The sequence below is a fragment of the Girardinichthys multiradiatus genome, chromosome 18 (genome assembly GCF_021462225.1).
Source record: "Girardinichthys multiradiatus isolate DD_20200921_A chromosome 18, DD_fGirMul_XY1, whole genome shotgun sequence".
Taxonomy (NCBI): domain Eukaryota; kingdom Metazoa; phylum Chordata; class Actinopteri; order Cyprinodontiformes; family Goodeidae; genus Girardinichthys; species Girardinichthys multiradiatus.
Window position 1 is genome coordinate 24855673 of NC_061810.1, and position 24960 is coordinate 24880632.

The window sequence follows — 24960 nt, forward strand, 5'->3', positions numbered from 1 at the left end:
TTTAAAGGCACACTAATCTTAATGTGTGTAAACGTTTCAAAACTTTAATAAAAATATCTCGTAATTATCCAATTGTTTTGGCATGTGGCTGTGTTTCTAGATTGCAGACATAATTAGGTATCTTAGTTAAATTAAAATGAAGTTGCTTTGTCAAAAAATGCTAGCTGGTGTATTTAAATATTTTTATTATCCTATAAGTGATTATTTAAGACTAATATAATAATATTTATTTGGATTCTCAATCATATAGAGGAATGGTACTAAGTAAATGATGGTTTGTCATTGGGTAGTTTAAGGCTAATGCACACAGATGCTGATTAAACAGTGACTTTTAAAGCATACATTCATTTGTATGTTCAGTAATTGTATTAGATAAAGGAAAGTTTGAATGGGTAAGTATACTTTGTAGGGAGGGGTAGAGAAAATAAATTGTTATTTTAACACCCAATAAAACTACAGGGGTGCTAGTGACACAACAGGCAATTGGCAGTTCTAAAGTGTAAATTGTTTGAAGAGAGAAGCTCTTTTAATTGATGAAAAATGGAGACGTGCTTAGCCATTTAAACGTCTTTTCTCATTTGCTTGTTTTGTTTTAAAGGACAATCATGTGCTTAGAATTTAATGTCTAATGAATATCAAGAAGTGTTCATCCAGTAAGAAAGACAAAAAAAAATGAATATGCTGTTGATTATCTAAAATAAAATACATTTCAAACTTAAAGCGATTATAAATCCACAACTTGGAGATGAGACCCTCAATTCAGCAGAACGTGACATCCGCCTCTGGTTAATGTGACTAAATAGATATCAATGGCCCTCATTTGTACAGGCAAAGAACTTCCATGAAGGCTGTGCCGTTTGCTTTAAACCATATGCTCTCCCAGCATATTAAATTATCCACCAGTGTTCAATCACTGCCTCAGGTAGACAGCATAAAAGGAGAGATTGGACAGACAAATGGAGGAGATGTGAATGAGAAATGGAGCTGCTTAGACACTCGAACAAAAAAAAATTGGAGTGAGGATGTAGTTCCTGTCGCCAGTGGTGACACTGTCGCTGGAAGTCCTAATGAAACAGACTATTTAGTCGAGGACGTTCTCTAATTTTCCAGCTGACAGCAATTAGAAAGAGCCTTGTTAAACTGTTACCCTCATTAGTTCACAACAAAGAGAGACTGTAAAGTCTAAATGTTTGCAAAAACGATCGGGCAGGACCAAATATTGGTGAATACTCATGGTAGGTGCTGATAGGTTCCATATGTCACACTAATTACTGAAGCTGGCTATTTTGGATTGCTCTTTTGGTTAGGTAATTGCATAAACAGTTGCCTACTCACCTGTTTAGAGGGTCCTGGAGAGATGTCAATCACGGTCCTTAAGGTCTTTACCAATTCCATCCAGTGATAAGCGGAGCATACAGGAGTAGAGCAGTTGCAGACTGAAAACTATGTAGTCTAGCACAGATCATCCCATATTAATTCAGCCTAGATTTCCAGTTTAGGCTCCAGTGGGTCCTGATATGTCCCATTTTCCCTAGAGGGAGCTTGTTCAGTTAGTTTTTACTTTTTAATTTCCAGAAGTTGGATTCCAATTAAGAGACAACAGGGTGCAGTCCCGATACAGATCCAGTCCCAGTTCCAGTTCCAGATCAGTGGCCAGTGGAACAACTTGGTTCATCAACATTTTACAGAACCATATTATCCAGTATTAATTACTAGAATGGAACAGCATCTGTAGATGTCCCATGTGTTAGGTTAGGATAGGTTTATATGAAACATCAGATTCAAAATGTACAGCCTGCTTGAATGTGATTACCATTAAATCCATGTTCACTTTTATGATGAACCATTGCTTTTCTGCCTTTTTCTACCATCCACTCAGTCTCTGTCAATGCTGATCCTCATAGTGACTGTTACCTTATATTTTCTATCCATTTTATTGTTGCAGTTTTTCATATGCCCGTGCTGTTTTTCAGGTGATCTTCTCCCAGCGTTCCACTTTCCCCACTGATACTGATATATTAAAGTGGAAAATGGCTGGATTCAGAAGATCCAACCATCATCAGGCCTTGACCGGTAGTCCATTCCAGATGAGAGTACCAGTAAAAGCACTTGAAAGTAAATCAGACTGTATAGGTCTATAACACCATGATATTCATAGGAAGAAAATAATCGATGCAGGGAAAAAGGAGATGCAGGTAGATGAGCTGTAGGGCCTTTTTGTCTTGAGGGTTTTCACCACTTTCTTCTGTCTGGTGATCCTTGTTTGTCACATCTGCCAGAACAGTGTCAGGGTTCTAGAAAACAAGAAAGTGAGAAAATGCTTGAAAGTAGACCTGTAAATGGTCAGTATTATAATTCAGAAGGTTACACTGAGAGTAAAGGTTTTGCATGGAACAAAACAATCACACTGGGTCTGAACAAGAGTAAGAAAAACAAGAGGTTCAGAGTAAAACAGTGAAAGTACTGAAAAACACAATATACCTTAAGGAGGCTCAGCCTCCAGATCTAGTTATGGGCTGACTATTGGTAAACCAATGTTTTAAAAAGTAGGAAGTCAAAACTATAAAGAGTTTCTGTCATATCTTTCCTATGGTATAAATGCTTTTAATGGGATTTGACCAAGAAAGTGCCAGTGTTTTACCTTGCACTATAGAGCATAGACTAACGCAGCAACAACCCTTCCCTACCTATTGCTTCGCACTGCTGGTCATTTAGTTATGAAAATAGGATAGTCCAGTTTTTTTCCTCTTACAAAGACTAATTTATTTAGCTTTGCCCTGATATTTCTGTACACAAAAAACAAAAAATCATGGTGTAAAAACTAAGGAAACATAACCCAACACTCTTATTGGAAAGAAAAGGGCAACATGTCCTCCAATATTGCTACCTGAGCAGATAGCCTCACTAATTAACTAGCTTAAATAAGCCTGTTATTGTTACTTTACTCTATTAAAAAGCAGAATTGCAAAAAGGGTATAATTATCAATTTAAACACTGTTGTAAGGTTAGCATACTGTAAGAATCCAATACCGATTCAACCTACTGATTTAAACACTCTACAAGAAGACAGTCTAATTTATTTTAATAATTCTGCTTCAACCTAAGCAAGTTTGAAGAAAGCAAATATCCACAGGGATTTTTTTTATGCAATATAGGAGAGATTTATTACTTACTAGGGGAAAACAAAGAAAAATGAAATTATTTGAAACTACCAGGCATGCAAGAGGTAAAGATATAAATGTCATTTTTTTCTTTTGGTAAAATCCTCAAACCTTGCTTAAAGCAATACTTTTGAAAAGGACATAGTTGACAATTCTGTTTTGACTGTTAGATTTTTTAAAGGACATGCTGTCTACATTTCCAAAGGCCAAGTATGTGGCATTGAATGTAAAGGCATTGAATGTAAAGGCAAGGTTTTATTAAAGACCTTTACTTAAGACCTCTGATCAAAGTCTTACTTTTATGGGAGCAATTTGTTTGGTGAGAATTGTAGGATGCTATCTGCTATCTAAATCAATAGCAGAATAAAAAATTTCTGACAACTACTGGTATCTTTAATAGGAGGTTTTATTTATTAGATGGATTCTTTCTCAGTGGCATTTCTGCCACAGCTTATATTCTAAGTTAAAGAATGAAGCTCAGTCATTCTGAAGCATTAATGTTAAGTCATCCATCACAACAACTGCACATCTTTATTGTTTTCTCTTCCATCATCTTCTAGTTCGGTTATTTTTCTTCCATCACACAATGCCAGTAAATAATGGAGTGACTGTAAGAAGTGGCCGTGGTCTGCAATGATTTGTGAGTGGATAGAAGAACCAGAACGAGAAAAGAGGATGTAATCTGACCTGACTAAAACAACAAAGACAAGAAAAGGATCCCATGCTCCACAAAAGGACTCAGTGGGTGAATGCAGGTTAGGAGCAGATACATGGGCAGGACAGAGGGCAATATATGGGGAAAAACTATCTTTGGTGCAAAATTTACTCTTTGAAAGTTGCGTTGGTGCCATATCTTCTTGAGCCTGAGAGACCTTTCAGATCTTAAAGTTTCTCCATTCGACACTGCGAGGCCTTCTGCCATCTGCTGTTAGAGGTATCAAAAAATCAGGTACGGCAGAAATCAAGACGGAAACAGCACAGAGAACGAAAAAACAAGAAACAATAGTGAAAAACAATGGCTTGAATGCAGGGGAACAGTGCAAGGAAATGTGGGGTAATATTGGAAAACCCAAAAAGTCAGAACAGAGACAGAGAGCGAGAGCATGAGATGCTTTAGAAAGACAGCAGGGGGAGAAAAAAAGTTGGTAATCAGTAGAGCAGAATTTACAGAGACAGGTGGCGGTGAGGAATGAGGTCGGGCATATGGGATGACATTGAGGGGAGTGATGATAGATTAAAATACAAGGAGGACTGACAGGCTACAGGGTCATGAAGGGGCCAAGGAAAGAACACACACTTACACTTCACACAGACTAACTCACATCCTTGTGTTGTGCTGTTTTTCAATACCAACTAACCTTGTGGGTACATTCACACTGGCTCAAAGAAGTAAAAATGGTTTTATATTTTTTGACCTACTAAGAGAATTGGCTGAAAAAAAAATCCAAAATTTAAGCATTAACCATAGGTACCTGTTTTTTCTTCCAAAAATCAATGTACACCATAGACCTACACACAGGCGTTTAAAGCTTAACCTACAAGCTGTTCTTGAGTTAGTAGCCTTTTGCTTAAAACAATACATCTTGACACATTCTTGACACTGAAACCCATAGTCAACTTATCAGTGAAGATGCCCTTCTCTCATATATATTTTCAAAGGATACTTCTTGCTCTATTAAAACCTGAGACCTACAGTATCACTGTTGTATGTGTTACTCTTATGTAGGTGCATTTTTTTATACAGTGACAAAGTGCACACCAAAGGAAAGTTTATCTTCCATAACAACACTGCATTTGATCTGAGAGCAACATCTTGTTTGTAGTTTGCACTTTGACTGGCCCTTCAGGGAGGGGACTTTGAAAAGATGAGCTAAGGTAGAGCCCTTTAGAATAAATGTGAAAAGAACGTTTCATATTCAAGCCTATCCTACAGTGGTTCTTCTTTCCCACAGCCGTCAGCATCTACAAATTTTTGAAGAAATTTGTACAATATGAGCTACAACAACTTTTAATTTCCATTTGAGGTTAATTAAGTACTTTTTAATTGAACTAAATGTAAGTACTGCAACAGTGTAGTACATTATACATAATAAAGCATGTAGAGTTATTTTAATAAATGGAACAAAATATAAGAATATTACTGTAGTTATTGGTTGAAATATTGTAGCCTGCAAGACAACATTGTGTTCTCAAAATGTATGTGTTAAGAGCACAAATGTAGGCAAGAATGTGGGTGAATTTTACAAGGCCAAATTGTGAAGGCTAGATGACTGAGATGGAGCGTCTCCAAAACTGCAGCTCTTCAGCGTGTTTCTTGTCTGCAGTGGTCAGTGTCCCTCAAAGTGGTCCAAAGAAGGAACAGTGGTGAACTGACGACAAGGCTCAATGATGCATAACAGAAGCGAAGGCTGGCTTGTGTGCTCCTATTCAATAGATAAACTGATAAGTTATACTGTGTCAGAATACACAGTTTGTCACAGTTTATACGGGTTGTCCCTACTAATTCTACTAATTCTGCTCTACTAATTCTCTACTAGGAAGACAAAAATGTGCATATAATATATTAATACACGGAAGCACCAACTTTTTCTCTGTGAGTTAATGAGTTGGAGGTTTTAAACCCCAGAAGAACATACACATCAAAAATGAAATCTTATAACATGTTTTCTTGTCAGTCAGTAAGTCATTTTCTACCACTTATTCCATAGTGGGTCGCAGGGGAGCTGGTGCCTATCTCCAGCAGTCTATGGGCGAGAGGCAGAGTACACCCTGGACAGATCGCCAGTCCATCGCAGGGCAACACACAAACAACCATGCACACACTCATTCATACACCTAAGGTCAATTTAGAGAGACCAATTAACCTAACAGGCATGTCTTTGGACTGTGGGAGGAAGCCGGAGTACCCGGTGAGAACCCACACATGCACAGGGAGAACATGCAAACTCCATGCAGAAAGACCCCAGGCCAGGAATTGAACCCAGGACCTTCTTGCTGCAAGGCAACAGTGCTACCAACTGCACCACTGTGCAGCCATATGTTTTCTTGTTTTTATGTGATTTTTTTTTCTCATTGGTCTGTTAAACCAAAGGGGATCTTTTTTTTTTTTTTTCTCCCCGCACTTTGCTCCCCTGTTTTCTAACATGAGTTTCCTGTGCCAATGCCAAGGGTCTCAAATTTCCCAGGTCTTAATACCATCAAGTATCTGTCGGATGTGCTGGACAAACAAGTTTGATCCATGAAGACTCTACCCCTGTAAATTGAAAGATCTACTGCTAACATCTTCTCCAGATATCCCAGCACACATTCTAGTGTGTCTAGTGATCTCTATGCATTGACAGCTCAGGGCTGTTTTGGCAGCAAAATGCAAACTAATACACTATTAGGCAAGTGGTCAAAATGTTAAGAATAATCAGTATTCATAAAAGGATTTACTTAATTATTAAACTTTGCAATGCTCCTTGTATGCAAACAGTAGATTTTGTCAGCAGTTTAAACATGACCTTTAGAAATAACATATGGGCAACAAAAGTAACAATTAAAATGCACACATACAAATGTAAAAATACTTTGGGAAGATTGTGTGTGTGTGTGTGTGTGTTTGGTCATAGTTTTGACAGTTCTACGCCTGGGTCTCTCCATGTATCTGTCAATTGTTCTTTTCCTCGGGCTCTCTGACTCACTGCAGCTCTTTCTCTGATCAGATCAATGTTTCCTTTCTCTGCATTGCAGCAACCAGTGAAACACATAGCAAATACAGTTACACCTAGAGAAACCCAAAGAGCCTTTGCACCCCTGCAGGAGTATTGTCCCTCGCTGCAGGTTGCCCTCTAAGTGCCAGTGATGCTGGACTCAAAGGAAGAAAACAAAGAACACAAAAAGGCCAGTGCTTTTTGTTCCAGAGTAAAGTCTACAATAATTGCTTTGTTTGCCTATCCTGTTTTGGAGACTCTTTGGAAACTCCTTTGAATTTTTCACTTTTAACCTTCTTTTAGTTAAGTGTAACATGAGGACAGAAAGGTTAATAATGGCTGCCGGGGAAGTATTTATGTTGGTTCTACCTCAGTTCAGAAATAATTATAATAATAAAATTCCCTGCTATAATTGTCCTGACTACTCTTAACCTCACTTTGGCCTTTAATCTCCAAGAGCACTAACTCAGCTTTCTGTATCTTTACTGTGCATCAGAGGTGAGAAACAGAACTTTAAATCTTTAATGTCAATTTCTCATCATTATAGTGTGTTTTACAACCGAAGGAAATCAAACATGTTTATAATTCCTCCTTCCTGTAATGCTTATTGACTGTGATGTTGAGTGGATTTAATTGAGTTACAAACAGTAGAACTACTGCAGAATCCGCAAAGTTCACGACAGTAAAACCTTTCCCTGAACCTTCTGGCTAAGCCTATTTATGCTGCACATATCTCCTATTCTTCTGCCGCTATCAGTGTGAGGCTCACTAACATCTCTTATAAACCCATTCGCAGAGGCCAATTGAATGACACATCAACAACTGATAAAGTATTTCAACTCAGCTGTTTAAGCCACTCATGTGAAAAGGTGTCTCCATTTATTCATCCCATTAAACCCCCCACTTTCCTGAGAGGATTACAGTTGAGGGAGAATTGCTCTGGTGTAGGTTTAGTACACAGAGCATTTGCAGGAAAAAGATTTCACACGCTCCTGTGGATTTATATTATTATAACACTCGTTAACATTTCAAGTGAACTTTCAGAGCATATGAGGTCACTTCAGCAGTGTGAATCAGGGGAAGTGGGTCTGATTACATAATAAAAAGGCTACATCCAACAGTCTTTGCTTGCACTGACATTATTACATAACTGTAACTTCAGAATGTTGTCTACAAGAAAAATGGGTATAAAAATAGTTTACTTTTTATTATAATATTGTGTGCTGTATACCATAAATAAACTTTCATCACACTCATGTGTCTTTGGGAATCTTTTTGGTAAGTTTCAGCTTTAACATTATCAGTAGCTACTGCTATAAAATCCATAAACTTCAAGAGAAATTTAGATTAAGAGGGTGAAGTGGTTTCTGTTGAAGCCGAAAGCTGTTGATTGATTTTGCTATTAATTTCTAATGTGTTTTGTTTCTAGTTGTTTTATCTGATTGTTTGTTTACTTGATTTTATCATTTTGATCATTTTATTTATTTATTTTTTTTTTCTGCTTCTTTTTCCCTCTGCCCTCCAATACTCTTCTTTTTAAGAATTTGGTCCTTTTTTGCAGCTTCTTATTTATATCTTATCTAAAGTGTACAAAGATATACATCAGACTCCACCATGTAATGTTTTTTAACCAAAGCAAGGTCACAATGGAAAACTAATTATACACCTTCTGCATCGGAGCCTGAAGATAAGGTACCAATACAGGTGCATCTTAGTAAAGTAGACTTTATTTTAAAAGTTGCATTTGTTTAATTAATTCAATTACAAAAGTGAAATGTATATAATATATAGATTCAACACATAGACAGTAATATATTTCAGGTGTTTATTTCTGTTAATTTTGATGATTATGGCTTTGAGCCTATAATGAAACCCAAAATTTTGTTTCTCAGGAATTTTTATTACTTGAGACCAATATAAATTGCCTTTATTACAGACATGTGAGCCTGCTGGGACTCCTTTTGCATGAATTACTGTTTGAGTGCAGCGTGTCATGGGGTCAATCAGCCTGTGGTAATGCTGAGGTGTTAAGGAAAACTAGAGCACTGAGCAACATCACAGTATTTTTTTCTTAGGCCTAACTAGACACTTCGGATGTTGTCTCTGGTTCAGGAGTGGCTTAACACAAGAAATGCAACAGCTGTAGTCTAATACCTGGACAGGACTGTGTGTTGTAATTCAGCCACTTGTGAATCTCCAAATTCTTAAATAGGCTTTGCGTCACAATTCTCTTAAAGCTGTGGTTATCCCTATTGCCAGTTGCGCTTTTTTCTGCCACAGTTTTTTCTCTCCACTCAACTTTACATTAATATGCTTGAGTACTGCACTCTGTGAACACCCAGCTGCTTTTGCAATGACCTTTTGGGTCTTACTCTTCTTGTGGAGGTTGTCCATGACTGTTAAGCAATTTTAAGGCTGCAACTGCAATTCCAGCCTTCCCAAATTATTTGTAGGCTGTAACACGGCCAAAAGACATGTCTCGATTAAAAACATATTTTTATTGATCTTATCTGATTTTATAATACTCTGAGACACTGAATTTTGGTTTTCACTACTGTTAGCCATCATCATCAAAATGAACAAAAATAAACCTATGAACTATATCAATATGTGTGTAATGAATCTTCATAATACATTAGTAAATAGCTGATTTCTTAAAATTGACCTCCAAATGATTTGATGTTGAAAATTAACTAGTAATTAATTGGCGTTGTTCTTAGTTTTGTCATTTACAATAGCTAAACCATCTTCAGTAATTAGTTTTTAGTAACAGTGCATTTAGTGCCAGAAAGACATATTGTTATCATCCATCATATTACCACTGTCCAAATTTTGTTGTTGTGATTTCACATATATTTTTCTGGTCAACTTTTTTGTCCCAGGTTTTCAATACTAAATAAGTAGATCCAAACTTTGACAAAAAATGCTGCATGATTAACTGAAGGTTTTCTTGGTTGGCACTTGTTGTTTCCATTTTCACAATATAAAATAAACAGTAAAAAAAAAAAAAGAAAAATGACAGCTACTGTCTTATGGAACTGTATCTGGTTTCCAGAGAAGTTGCACATTTTCTAAGGCAACCCAAATCTGGACGTTTACAAAAGAATTTTAAATATCCAAAAAATCCATATCAATGTAATTTCAAATCTGTTCTATTTAGACTATCTAAATTAAATGAGGCCAGGGACACTCTTAACACTGGCCCTAAAAAGCGGAATTTATATACTAGTAATTTATCAGCACAATTGAAGAAAATTTAAGATTTGACTAAGACAGACTTGAAAAATTGATAGAAGTAACATAATTCTGAAATGCTATAGCCAGCAGATTAACTGGTAGTAGGTATGAAGGCATAAATAGAGCAACTTCTAAATGCTTAAAGCTTTTAACAACATCAAATAGAACAAACTGCTGTGGCCAGCTCTTGGTTGCTTGATTTTGATTTAACTTGTGTTGATCCATTCATGATGAAAGACATGAAATTATTTTAGCAGGACAATGGCAGACCTCTTTTTTGCAGGAGTTGCATAATTGTGGCATCATTGAGTGTGTGTACTTGACCTGTCTGCAGTCCAGATCTGGCTTTTGTTGACTATTTTGTATTGCATTATGAAAAGGAGAATTAAGCAGCGATTGGAAAGGATTGTCAAACAACTATAATTAGTATCCTAAAGGCCATGGTGTTGTACTACAATGGTAAATATGGTAATTTATGTAGCTTTACGACAGTTAGACACTGCTAACAATTTACTTTGCATCTGTGACTTTCAAATTGAGGTTTACTCATTTTATCTGCTTCTTTAGACAATGTAAATGTTATAGTGCCATAAATGATCCCTGAACTGGTTATATGGACATGTTTAAGTTAACTCCATCGAAATCTTCAGTAGACAAAGTTGCTAAGGTTTTTGTTTCGAGAGTCAACTGGATTCTCATGAAATCTGCATGACCGTGATCCTTATAGGATCCATCTCAAAAGCTTGAAGCTATGGAAACTATTCTTTAATAGTCGCAATATGTGCAATTTAGTTGTGCTGACAATTTACATATAATTACACCTAAACTGAAGAGTGTTTTCGTTTAGAAGAGAGCCAAGAACAACACTGAAAGCTTCAGCAGAATTTTTGCCGAAATTTGAGCACATACAGCCATTTAGATATGTTTCATATAAATTGTGGATCTCTCAACAGCTTACTGTGTTTCAAAAAAATTAAGTTTGAAATAGTTTTAGATAGCCTTTCTGAAAATGTCTGAAGATAAAATCTTCATGAGAAATTATATTCTTTTTATATCTTTCTATATTTTTTATTTTATTTTAATGGGCATTTGAGGAACACTCACTTAACCAATAGGCTCTATAAGAAAACAGTTCTGTGATATGTTTCATTCTTAAATTTCCCCACTGAGGGACAATAAAGGGACAATATTGTTATATTTTCTAGTCCCAATAACAACACCCTTTCTAATTATTTAAAATCACCAATCAAGATGGCCACATTCTGCACAGATGTGAACTTTTATCAATGAAGGTGGCATGAATTAGAACTCAAACAGGATAATTTTATATAATGTGGGTTAAACATACCCCACTCTAAAGGCTAATACATCTCAGGTTTGTTAGGTGCATCAAAAAATTTACCTCTAATTGTGTATTTATATAACAACCCACATTGGAGTTGGCTACTGACCAATGCAACTATTGTTGCTGAAGTCAACCCCTTTAACTCAACCCCTCCAACATCTGTAAATGGCAATTAATGATAAGCATTAAAAACACACTGTGCTGTGTCCCTGTGTTATAATCTTTATGTTTTACATTAGGCTGGTCTCTTTGAAGGTCTGCAATCCCAACATTGAGCTGAAAAATCTGACATTATGTACATTCACTGGACACTTTATGGACACTTTATGGACACCCTGCTTGTACACTTTGCCTTCAGAACTTTAGATTCTTGATGGCACAGATTCAGCTATGTGTCAGAAAACATTCCTCGAAGTTCCTAGTCTATATTCAGATGATAACATCTCATAGTTGATGCAGAGTTGTTGGTTCCATGTCTATGATGCAAATCTTCTGTTCCACCAGATTTCAAAGATGCTTTATTGGATTGATATCTTGTGACTTTGGGGATGAACACAGCCAGCATCAATAATGAGAGACTCAGAGACCTTCCAGTGTTATTCTTGTCCAGTTTTGGTGAGTGTGTGTGAATTCTAGCTACAGTTCCCTTTTCTTAGCTGACAGGAGTGGCACCTAGTGCGGTCTTCTGCTCTTGTAGCTCATCTGCTTCTAGGATTAATCTGTTTAAATGGATGATTATTTAACTGCTATTTCTTTTGTATCATCTTAAACCAGTCTTCCCATTATTTTCTGATATTTTACAGTGACAAAGACCTTTGGTCCAAACAATTGTGGCTAACTGGATACTTTCCCTTTTTCAGACCATTCTGTCCTGATAGATTAAACATGTAAATCCCAGTGGATCAGCATTTTCTGAAATACTCAGACACTGCCATCTGTGGCACTAACAACCATTCCACATTTAATGTCAATTAAAACCAATTTCTTCCTATTCTGATATATGATTTCAACTTCAACAAATTGTCTTTACCATATTCTGATGCAATATTTCCTGCCATGTGAAGGCTTATTTGCTATTTGTGTTTCCAAGCAATTGAACAGTTGTACCTAATAAAGGGACCAGTGAGTGTAGGCAACTGTTACATTGCTGTCATTATCTTGTTTGGTGGCTTAGAGGTGTTACGATGGCGGGTTGACTTCAACACTCCATTCTGCCTGATATTTCTTTGAAAAATCACACAGTGTTTGTTCATCTTTCTTCCAACACCATCTCAGCTATTTCTACTTCATCTGACTACAGTCTTACAATGGTCTAACAAAACTGCCAAGCGCTGTTTGTGGCAAGAACAACATGTTATCACATACAAGTAACCTGAGTAAATCAAATAAATTCAACAATGTCTTTGACGTGACAGCTTATGATCTATAGGATCCTCTTTTTTCCCTGTGGGTCTAGTTAGGAAAACAGGATGACAAAGCTTGGAAAATATTTTTTTCTTGAATGCGATTTACTATAAACTTTTAGTTAAACAATCTTTCTTGCACAGAGTGAATGTTCAAAGAGAATGAGTTCACTAGGACTTAACATCCAACATTAGCCCTAAAGACAAAAGGTTGTTTCACCTTCAGTCTCTTTTAATACATGCACAATGGTGGTGGCTGTCATTTCGATTCTCTCATTCACACTCACCCAGTTTCTCATTGTTTCTCTCTGTTATCATCTTGCTCATTTTCACTCTGAATTCCACATTGTCAGTTTGTTTTCCCACATCTATTTCTGTTTGATGTTATTTGTATCCCTTCTTTGTATTTTTTCATCCACAAATACCCTTTCAACTTCTTATTATCTTTTTCTTTTCCTCCTCTATAGCACTTTCTTTTATGCTTTGCTCTATATCTATTTATTTCTCTCTTTCTGCCTTTCTATGATTTTACTACCTGCTAGTTCCTTAGGAGATGAGGGGTCTTTGGTGACAGATGGCGGTCTGATTTTCATCTCAATGGAAACCCTGGAAGAGAAGCGGGTCTTGGTTGGTGAGAGCAACTCCTCATTAGCCAAGGAGTCTGTCTTTGCCATGATGCACTGTCCACTGCTCTCCTCCTCAACCAATGCCACTGTGTCTTTTGTAGTGTTGTTAGGTGACATAGCCCTAGATGGCAACAACACCTGTTCATCCTGACTGTCTGTCATCTTTGAGGCAGAGTGAGGGAGCACTTGGACCTGGCTGCCTCCTTGTCCGTTGCTCTGTGGCCTTGGCGCTGTTGCTGCTATGGTTGCTTTTCCATGGCCAGTGCCTTGATGACTGTAAACCTTGTATCGGATCATTAAAATAATTATGAAAACGAGCACAGATGCAACTATAATCCCTCCAATGATAATGATCATTGTGCCACCCAAGAAATGACTATGCAGTGCTTGACACTGGCTGAACTCAGTGTCTGTAGTGAATGAGAGGCAGCCCAAAGGACGTGTTGCAGTCAGTGATGTGATGATGTCATCAAATACAGCCAGTACACAGAGATCGTAGCTGCGTCCGGCAGCAAGGTCCCGGACAACAAAATCATTGGTGGTGGATGGAATCATCCTGCAGAATACAAAGACAGAAGACAATGTCAGTGAGATGATTCTTGCATAGGCAAAGTACATAAAGTGGAAAACTTAAACAGTCTATGTACAAATAAATGGTTTGTATGAGGTATCCACCATTTGTTTAGCCCATATTCAACAAAGCAGGAAAAAAGATAAGTATTTATTTAAAAGAAATCAGACAATTGTGTAAAATTCTCAATGAAGAAACGACTATTTATGTTGGTATTAAGGATTTATTTTTAAAAAATCAATGTATTTAATACTGAAAAGACAACATGTCAAACAATTCATAGGGAAAATGTATATATTTCAATTTACAATTACCAACAAAGATGCAGCATCTGACCCACACAATCATCACCATGAAACATGTTGTCATTAATTGAGATGTCCAAGCAGCTGTGCGAGTTAAGGTTGGCAATGGAAATTATGTCATTTAAAAAATAATGCCCAATTTGTTGGAGACTTTTGTCTTTATAAGGCTTGTCAGTTTCTAGCATGTTAAACTCAAACAGAATTGAACAAACTTTCAACCTGTCTGATAAGAGCCACATTTCCATACAACTAAATGAATTCCGATTTTCATTGTGATGGATGTAACATCATAACAGCAGAGTTTGTTTTAAATAAACAAACACCCATTTTACCATGATCAAGCCTAGAATTTTAACCCTTCACAAGTACTAATTACCATTTTGTTATAATGAAATGTACTGCCGGAAAAGCCTAGAGTTTAGCATTTGCGATGATGTTCCTTTGGCACTTGCCATCTAACTAAATAACAGGAAAACCCATGAAATTACCTCACATGGCAGTTATAGGGTCTGCAAGTGCTGCTTAGTAATGGCTTAAAAATAACCTCCAAACACCCCGGATGAAACTTGATGAGGTTTCTGTGGGATACAAACCCCATACAACCTGAAACAATCCATAGCACCTAGAGAACATCTTGGTGATGTCCTGTTACCAGACACCAGAGCACAACTATATTTAGTGCTTCTTTATGCTTTGATGATTCATAGCTTTTTGGTAGCAGGAAGGACACCTACAAAATGAACAGTTAGCTTTAATGTTATGGCATCTGAACCAGTAGCTCTCAAGCCCTTAAAAACTGAAACTTTAAAAGGGGTTAAGCCTTGTTGCAAATTTCCTCACAAATATATAAGCTGCTAACAAAATTTAAAGTAAAACTTTTTAACCAGAGTATGAAATCAAGTAATTTAAACATCTGGAATTGATCTGTTAATCTATGGAAGTAAAATAGTCTCATTAGAATCAGACATTTTTTAGACATTACATTTTTATCCTGATCAGTTATGTATGTAATTTTTTTGTGTACTTAGAATTTGCCAGAAAAACTTTCACCTGCAAGAATTTGCCTGAAAAAATTCAAATGCAGAAATTCGCCTACAAAACACCAACTGTAGAAATTCGCCTGCAAAAATTCACCATGAGTCACCACAAGGTCAACAGATTTGCACAAATTCACCATGAGTCACCACAAGGTCAACAGATTTGCACAAATTCACCATGAGTCACCACAAGGTCAACAGATTTGCAGGGGAATATTTGCAGGCAAATTTCGGCAGTTTAATTTTTTCAGACAAATATCTGCATTTCAATTTTTTCAGGCAAATTCTTGCAGGTGAAATTTTTGCTGGCAAATTTTGAGGAAAAAAGAAATCACATACATAATTGCACAGCATAAAAATTCACTGTATAAATTCAGTGTCTAAAAAATTTCTGATTCTAATGAGACTGTTTTAGCAACAGGTGTACTAACGGGGCAACGAGACAACCCCAAAATCAGGAATGATCTGCAGGTGGAGGCCACATACATTTATTCGTTCCTGAGTTTTTGACTGCTTTGTTGTAGTTTTGCCTTTGACCAGAGTCAGTGTCACCACTGGTAGCATGAGGCCATACCTGGATCATACAGAGGTTGCACAGGTAGTCCAACTCCACCAGGATGGGACATCAATACCTGTGATTGCTCGAAGGTTTGCAGTGTCTGCTCTTTTCACAGATGAGAGCAGGTTCACTCTGAGCTCATGTGCCAGACGTAAAAGGATCTGGAGCAGCTGCAGTAAACATTATGCTGCTTGGAACATTGTTCTGCATGATCGGTTTGGTCACACAGACCAGTACAGGTTAAACAATGGGACCCTGACTGCCATGTGATATCAGGATGAAATCCTGCAACCCATTGTTAGAACCTTCTCCTGGTTCAGAGGGTCCTGGGTTTGTCCTGATGAATGATAATGCCCAGCCTCATGTGGCAAGAGTAAGCAGGCAGTTCCTGGAAGATGAAATTGATACCTCTGACTGGCCTCCATCCACACCCTGGGACATAATGTGTACGTCTGTCCAACGCCACTACATTGCACCTCACACTGTCCAGGAACTCAGTGATGCCCTGGTCAGAATCTGGGAAAAGATACCCCAGAACACCATCCATCATCTCATAAGGAGCATGTCCTGACATTGTCAGGCATACATGTGGAGGCCAAAAAAACTACCAAGTACCATTTTGAGTTGCTGCAATGACATTTTAGCACACTGGACTAGCTACTCGCATAAGTCTTACAGTTTCAGGTGATAAGTTTTATTTTTATCCAATGATGTGGCATCTTTTTATTCCAAACATGTTACTCATTCCATATCAGTATGAATATGCAGCATATTTTGTTTCCAATTAAAAGTGTTCCTTTAACTTTTTTTTTGACAGAGTATATTTTGGCAATTACATATTTCCAAAAGCACATCAATCACAACAAAGTCCAGTTCAAAATGGTCTGATATATGATGTTTAATATGTTTAATATGACCATTATTATCTCTAATAAGCCTAATAAGCCTAAAGTGCTATATCATTGATGTCGGACAAAAACGTTTCAAGAAACGAAAAGAAAGATCTGTCTTCTAAATAACAATTCTGTTCATCCTGTTTTTGTTTCACAAGTGATATTTACTAATGAAACTACAGACAGATGTGAAGAGAGATCAATAAAGTTGATTACAAGAAATCAAAAATGAATAAAAATGGGGATATAAGGTTTTTGTCCAACAGAGACAATATAGTATCTCATAAAAGTGATTACATGCCTCTGATGCCCTTTTGTAAATATTTTATTATATCTTTTCAAGGAGCAACACTGAAGATGACACTTAAAGTAGTTGGTGTACAGCTTGTATAACAGTGTCAATTTTCTGTTCCCTAAAAATAACTCAGCATACAGCCATTAGTGTCCAAACTAATGACAACAAAAGTGAATACACCCCTAAGTGAAAATGTTTATATTGTCCCTAATTACCCATTTTCCCTCTTGACTGCCACCTGACTTGTTAGAGTTCCAAGGTCTCAGGGAGCAGGTGTGTTACCTGCGTCACACTTTCTCATACTGGTCACTGGAAGTTCAACATGGCACTTCATGGCAAAGAACTCTCTGAGGATCTAAAAAAAAAGAATTGTTGCTCTACACAAAGTTGGCGTTTGCTATTAGAATATTGCCAACACCCTGAAACTGAGCTGCGGCACGGTTGCCAATGCCATACAGCGGTTTAACAGGACAGGTACTACTTAAAACAGGCCCTGCCATGGTTGACAAAAGAAGTTGAGTGCACGTGCTTAGCATCAAATCCAGAAGTTGGCTTTTAAAAGTAGATGTATGACTGCTGCCAGCATTGCTGCAGAGGTTGGAGGGGTGGGGGGTCAGCCTGTCAGTTTTCAGACCATACATCACACACTGAATCAAATTTGTCTGCATGACTGTGGTCCCCGAAGAAATCCTCTTCTAAAGATGATGCACACAAAAGCCCGCAAACAGTTTGCTGAAGACAAGCAGACTAGGACATGGATTACTGGAACCATGCCCTGTGGTCCGATGAGAGCAAGATACACTTATTTGGTTTAGATGGTGTCACGTGTGTTTGGGGGTAACCAGGTGAGGTGTACAAAAAAAAAGTGTGTCTTGACAACAGTTAAGCATGGTTGTGGGATTGTGTCATGGTCTGGGGCTGCATGAATGCTGCCGGCTATGGGAAGCTAGAGTTCATTGAGGGAACCATGAATGCCAACATGTACTATGACATACTAAGGCAGAGTGTGATCCACTCTTTTCAGAAAATGGGCCGCAGGGCAGTATTTTAACATGATAATGACCCGGAACACAACTCCAAGACAACCACTGTCTTGCTAAAGAAATTAGGATAAAGGTGCTGGACTGGCCAAGCATGTCTCTAGACCAAAACCCTATAGAGCAGATCTGTAGCACAGGTGTCAAACTCCAGTACTCAAGGGCCAGCGTCCTGCAACTGTTAGATGTTACTCTGCCTCAACGCACCTGAATAACAATAGTAGGTTATTTGGACACATCCAGAAATTGCAGGACATTGGCCTTCAAATATAGAAGTTTGACACCCATGCTATATATCTGTGAGGCATCCTCTAACAAAAGGTGAAGGAGCCCAATGCCTCTAATATGCTGGAAATATGCTAGAAATAAAATATTGATTCTTTGGGCATAATTTGGACATTTTCACTTAGGGGTGTACTTATATTGGTTCCCAGTGGTTTAGACATTAAAGGCCTTAGGTTGAGTTATTTTGAGGGGACAGCAAATATACACTGTCATACTAACTGTACACTGACTACTTTATATTGTATCAAAGTTTCATATCTTCAGTATTGTCTCATGAAATGATCTAATATTTACAAAAATGGGAGGATGTACACACTTTTATGAAATACTGTATATAAATTTCACACAAAACAGCATGCATTCGAACAAGTTAATGATAAGAATTAACAATGCTCTAATAAGGCTAGGCTGAAACTAATGTCATATCTTGCAACATAGTACTAAGTGATGCTCCTTTGGGTTTAGAACCAAGTTTGGACTTTGCACATGTTACATTTTGCAAAGCTAAACAGTAATTCAGTGGTACTTGGGTTTATTTTGAAAAGTTTAACCATTCATCTTTTTATGTAAATGATTTTACATTGCCAGTTGCTTCAATATTGATATAATCTCTTACTTTGAACTATCTCAATATCTTGTTTTCTGCTGGCAAACCTTTATTTGCTATAGAGCAAACATTAATCCTAGGCTACATACTGGCTAAACCTTTATCACATATTACTTACTTTATTATTTATTTTGGGCACAATATACGGTCCATACAGAAACAGAGAACAACAGGAACAGAATATTGAGCATGGTTCAATTCTACATTAGCAATGTATTGTTAAAAACTACTTAAACACCTTCACTCTATTTTTTGTAATGTTCAGTTTGAATAGAAGGTTTGCTGCTTTGGCTAAATAATTTTCAACTAGGAAAGATAAGCTAGCTTTTAGTGGCATGTTTTTGCTATGATATTTTATGAATTATGTTTTACCATGCAACTAATTTTTTACTTGCATTTACATACTTCACTTACTTTTTTGTTTCTTTTTTTTCCAATTGACTCCTTAAAAATATTTTTTTATCTTACTTTAACCATGTGGTTGTACCTCCCTTAATCCAAGTAAAGATATGCAAGTCTTAACCTGTCTATTTGCCGCTACATTACACCAAACAACTGATTTAATTACATTCATTAAAACAGAAAAACCCTTAAGACTTCAGATGCTTAAAGCAGTTTCTGGTTTTCTGCTCTGATAAAATATGAAACATACATAAAGGGTCATAACCAAGCACTGCTGCTTATGGCACAACAACCACCTCATTGGCTCTATTTCCCCACAGAGCTGGAATTCATTATTCTGTGATCTGACAAACACTCGCACACAATCCAACAAGCAGTCTTTGAATGAACCATCCTGATTCCTCCCTTTGTTGACCTCTTCCTCTGTGTCTCAGAAAATAAATAGTTCAGATCTAATTTTACTGAACATTTTTAATGGTGGAATCCACTGGAGAAATCACCATGATTAAGTAAAGCAGTACATTCTGTGTGCCTATCTTTTGCCTTCATACTCATTTCATCTGAATTTTCTTTGAGGGATCTCACATAAAGAATAACTAGGGGAATTGACAAACACCCATATGTCAGTATTACATTTCCCTTTTGATTCATTCGCATATTCCTCAAAGAGCAATAAATCTTTACTATCTTCCTCATGATTATGCCGTAAATTTATTTTTCTCTCTCGGTGGAGACAGACAGGCTTTACAATACCCTGTCTGGCTTTACATTGTAAAAAAGACTGGCTGGAAAGTCAGTGAGTGCATTGGTGTTTGTGTTTGCAAAAGACTGTGGGCAGCGTGGAATTGCCTGGCCCAGTCTCAGTGCCAAGCATATTGATGGCGCCTAACCACAATCCAGGAAGTATACCTTGGCAGAAAGCTTTATGTATTTTTCTCTCTGTGTATCTGTGTGTGACCTTGTGTAGTTGTAAACTGATGTGAAAGAATCCCTGGATTGATTTTCTGATCACAATCAAACCACAAGATCTTCGTTATTTCTCTCTAGAAGGCAACACAATGATGTGATAGTAGATTTAGGTAGGAATTCTCAAAAGTGAAAATGGAATAAAAAAGCATCTCTATTTGCATCCATAGGCATGGATAAAAACCAAGAAAATGGTAGTTTTCCCTATAATGTCAGATGAGAAACATTTTGATTTTCTAAATCTCTAACTGAGGAGAAGTTTTGGAGGATTTTAGGTAAATATGAGGACTGGTAGCATCTTGTGGTAAAATCTAAAAAGCCCAGTGTCATCTAAAATCTGCAGCCTGCTGCGCTTCTTTCCGTTTTTGACAATTACTTTTCAAATTAAACTTGCATCAAAGTTGTGCTGTTGTGAAAACACTTGCTTTGTTTCTCACGATACAAGACGAGGTGTGTAAAGGTGCCCTCAGGAGCTGAACAGCCTGACTCAAAGCACATTATGTAAAAGTCGTGACAGATTATAATAAAATTTCCATGGAGATAGGAGTGAGTTTCAATTTTTGTTACAAAACGAACTTCTGGGCTAACTTTGACAGTGACAGCAGAGCAGTTAATGATAATGAAGGTAAAAAAAAAATGCATGGAAAAATAATTCTAAATTTAAGCTTATTTTAATGCTTACATCAAATGTCAAAGAAAAACTTTAAAGCTTTGGAGCTAATCCTCTGAAATAAGAAGAAAGAAAAATTAGTCATTTTCTAAGTTTCTGTAGTGTATTACATTATTTGTGCCTCTTTACAGTGATTTCTTTTTTAGTTGTTTAATTTGTTTTACTCTTTTTGGCTCCTTGTAATTTGGATTTAATTTTGTTTTATATACGACAATGTACTAAACAGAAAACTAAGTTATTGCAAACCTATGCAAGTGAAAAATATTTGTGCTTATTTGTGCAAAAAATTTAAGCATTGAGGGATATTCAGTAAGAAATATAAAATCATAAAACTCTTTGGTAAATTGATCGTTTTGATCCTTCTGAATTTTTGAGATCTACAGACTGAGAGCAAACAAGGTCATACTCTGACACAGGGAGTCTGAGAAATAGCATTGTAACTGAATATTTATCACCAGGCATGCATCGCTTGTCCTAACCTTTCTCAGACTAGCTCAGAGTCTATTCACTGATTTTTCACACCACTGGTCCATGGTAGGTATTGAATATCAATTATGATGCCCAGAAACTACACTGAATGTGTAGTTTCAATTTTAGGGTTAAAATACATTTATTCCCAGTAATCAGCATTAACTCTAAATGCACTGACTTTTAATTGTTTGGAGAGCAAAAATTTGATGTGAATCCCCTCCTGTAGTTCTCTGGCTGCAGATGCTTTCCTTTTTTAAAGAAAATGGGTGATAAACATGGAAACATCCAGTGCCCCCAGGGTTTGCTAAAAGGCAGCTGCACATGAGCTAACACATGAACATGTAACTAAGAAGAAACCCATACATAAAACAACCTCCATCTCAGTCATTACACTTAACTAAGTCAAGGGAGGTTGTGCCTCACCTGCTAGCATCATGAGAAGTAGAATGCTAGCAATGATTAGAGAAAATGAATTTGTCCACTTGTCTGTTCTATAAATGTGTTTCAAATTTGTTATGGTCAAAATTCATGAATTAATGCATTGCCGATTCAAATACATTGAAGAAAAGCAAGGCAATGCTGTGAATAGCTGTGCCTCACCCCCAATGGCGCTGTGTCATACACATTGACTGATTCAGGCAGTTGGTACGTGTTCATTGCTGTCTCTCTTTATATTGCCAATAAATTAGAATAAAATAGTCTTTATTGTCATTGTACTACATTTAAAGTTTTCTCTAAAAATAGAGATATGATAGATAAGGTGTGATATACACTGCATAAGGCGACATATGTACAACTGAAAATATACAGTGGTTGTAAAAGTATTCATTCCTCTTGAACCTCTCCACATATTGTAACATTACAACCACAAACATACATATATTTTCTTGGAATTGTGTGTGAAAGACCAATACAAAGTGGTATACAATTGTGAAGTGGAACAAAAATTAGACATGTTTTCTTTTTAGTTTTTACAAATAAAAAAAATTTAAATGGCATTGTGCAAAAGTATTCAATGCAATTACAGCTGCAAGTCTTTTTGGGTATGATTATCAACTTTGCACATCCAGTGACTGAAATTTTTGCCCATTCTTCTTTGCAAAACAGCTCAAGCTCACTCAGATTAGATGGAGAGCGTTTGTGAACAGCAGTTTTCAAATCTTGCCACAGATTCTCGATTGGGTTTATCCGCCCCAGTCTCAAGTCTTTTCTCAGACTACATCAGGTTTTCTTCCAGAATTGCCCTGTATTTGGCTCCATCCATTTTCCCATCACCTTTTATCACCTTCCCTGACCCTGCTTAAGAGAAGCCCCCCCAGAGCATGATGCTGCCACCACTATATTTGACAGTGGGGATGGTGTGTTTAGAGTGATGTGCAGTGCTCGTTCTCTGCCACACATAGCGTTTTGCATTTTGGCCAAAACGCTAAATTTTGGTTTCGTCTGACCAATCCTCCTTCTTCCACATGTTTGTTGTGTCCCCAACATGGCTTCTGGCAAACTGCAAATGGGACCTCTTATGGTTTTCTTTTAACAATGGCTTTCTTTTTGCCACTGTTCCATAAAGACCAGATTTGTGCAGTGCACGACAAATAGTTGTCCTGTGGACAGATTCCCCCACCTGAGCTGTGGATCTCTGCAGTTCGTCCAGAGTCACCATGGGCCTCTTGGCTGCATCTCTGATCAGTGCTCTCCTTGTTCGGCCTGTAAGTTTAGGTGGCCGGCCTTGTCTTGGTATGTTTACAGTTGTGCCATACTCTTTCCACTTCCGGATGATGGATTGAACAGTGCTCCGTGAGATGTTCAAAGCTTGGGAAATCTTTTTATAGCCTAAGCCTGCTTTAAACGTCTCCACAACTTTATCTCTGATCTGTTTGGTGTGTTCCTTGGACTTCATGATGCTGGTTGCTCCCCAATATTCTCTTAACCAACCTCTGAGGCCGTCACAGAGCAGCTGTATTTTTACTGATTACACACGTGGACTCTATTTAGTCATTAGCAATCATCAGGCAATAGGTTGCTTTACTTTTGCACACCACACGTTTTCAGTTTTTTTATTTGTAAAAAATGTTTTAAATCATTTGTAACTTTCTTTCCTTGCTTATGTCTATGATTGAGTTTGTTTGTAGGGGTGGGGGTTGGTTGTGTATCTGTGCTTGTTTGCAGTGTGTATGACCCAAGGGAAAAAGCTGATTATCAGTCTGCTGGTGTGGGATTTTGTTGACCTGTAGCGCCTCCCAGAGGGCAATAATTCAAACAGCAGTTGGCAGGGTGTGAGGGTCACCTGGCATGGCCTTTGTTCTCCTGTAGTAGCAGAACATGGCAATGTTTTCCAGGCTGGGCAGAGGGCAGCCGATGATCTTTTGGGCAGTGTTTATGACTCTCTGCTTTGTCTTCCTGTCCTCAGCTATTGAGCCTGCATGCCACACAACCAGACAGTACATCAGTAGGCTCTCCACAGAAGAGTGATAGAAGGTCAGCAGCAGCTTTGTGACCAGGTTGTTCTTTCTGAGGACACGCAGGAAGTGGAGTCACTGTTGGGCCTTCTTTAACAGGGCTCTAATATTGTTGGTTTCAGAAGATGTCTGTGGAGATGAGGGTGCCCACCACCTGAAGGTGGTCACAGTTGCCACCAGTTCTCTGTCTAAGAGGCGGGGTTTGTGGTCCTGTCTGATTTTCCTGAAGTCCATGATCAATTCTTTTGTTTTGTGGACATTCAGGGTCAGGTTGTTTCCTGAGCACCAGTACGACAGTTCCTCAACCTAAGCCCTGTACGCTGTCTCGTCTCCGTCACTGATGAGACCAACCAGTGTCACCCGCATATTTGATAATGTAGTTGGTTGGTTGGGTTGGAGTGCAGTAGTGTGTGCACATGGTATACAGTAGAGGGTTCAAGACGCAGCCTTCAGGGGAACCAGGGCTGAGTGAAATTGTGGAGGAGTGGTGGGGGCCGAGTCTCATGGCTTGTGGGCTGCCAATCAGAAAGTTTTTAATCCAGTTGCAGTTGGGAAGGGGGATCTGTAATTCCTGTAGTTTGGTGGTGAGGATGTCTGGAACAATGGTGTTAAATGCTGAGCTGTAGTCCACAAAGAGCATCCTCACATAGCTCTTCTTGTACTCCAGGTGGCTCAGCGCTGTGTGAAGTGTGAGGGTGATGGCGTCCTCCGTAGACCGGTTTGCCCAGTACACAAACTGGTTGGGGTCAAAAGAGGAGGGGAGGCAGCCTTTGATGTGTTGATATGCCAGTTTTTGTTTGGGAATGGGGATGATGGTGGAGGCCATTAAGCGTGAGGGGACGGTGGCATGTGTCAGGGATGGGTTAAAGCGTTTAGTGAGGATCCCTGCCAGTTGGTCTGCATATGCTTTAATCACCACCCCTGGGATACTGTCAGGACCAG

The 24960-nt window shown here is 37.9% G+C and overlaps 1 protein-coding gene across 2 annotated transcripts in view; it reads right to left on the reverse strand.

Annotated features, from left to right (window-relative positions):
- zgc:172282 (leucine-rich repeat and fibronectin type III domain-containing protein 1-like protein) overlaps positions 1-24960 on the reverse strand; it is a 295974-nt gene that overhangs the window by 19443 nt on the left and 251571 nt on the right. For both annotated transcript variants that reach the window (XM_047392237.1, XM_047392238.1), the window contains exons 9-10: positions 13374-14020; positions 1336-2294 (exon numbers count right to left, since the gene is read on the reverse strand). In XM_047392237.1, coding sequence (XP_047248193.1) covers positions 2287-2294; positions 13374-14020 — 655 coding nt within the window. In that variant the 3' untranslated portion in view covers positions 1336-2286. The remainder of the gene's footprint in view (positions 1-1335; positions 2295-13373; positions 14021-24960) is intronic.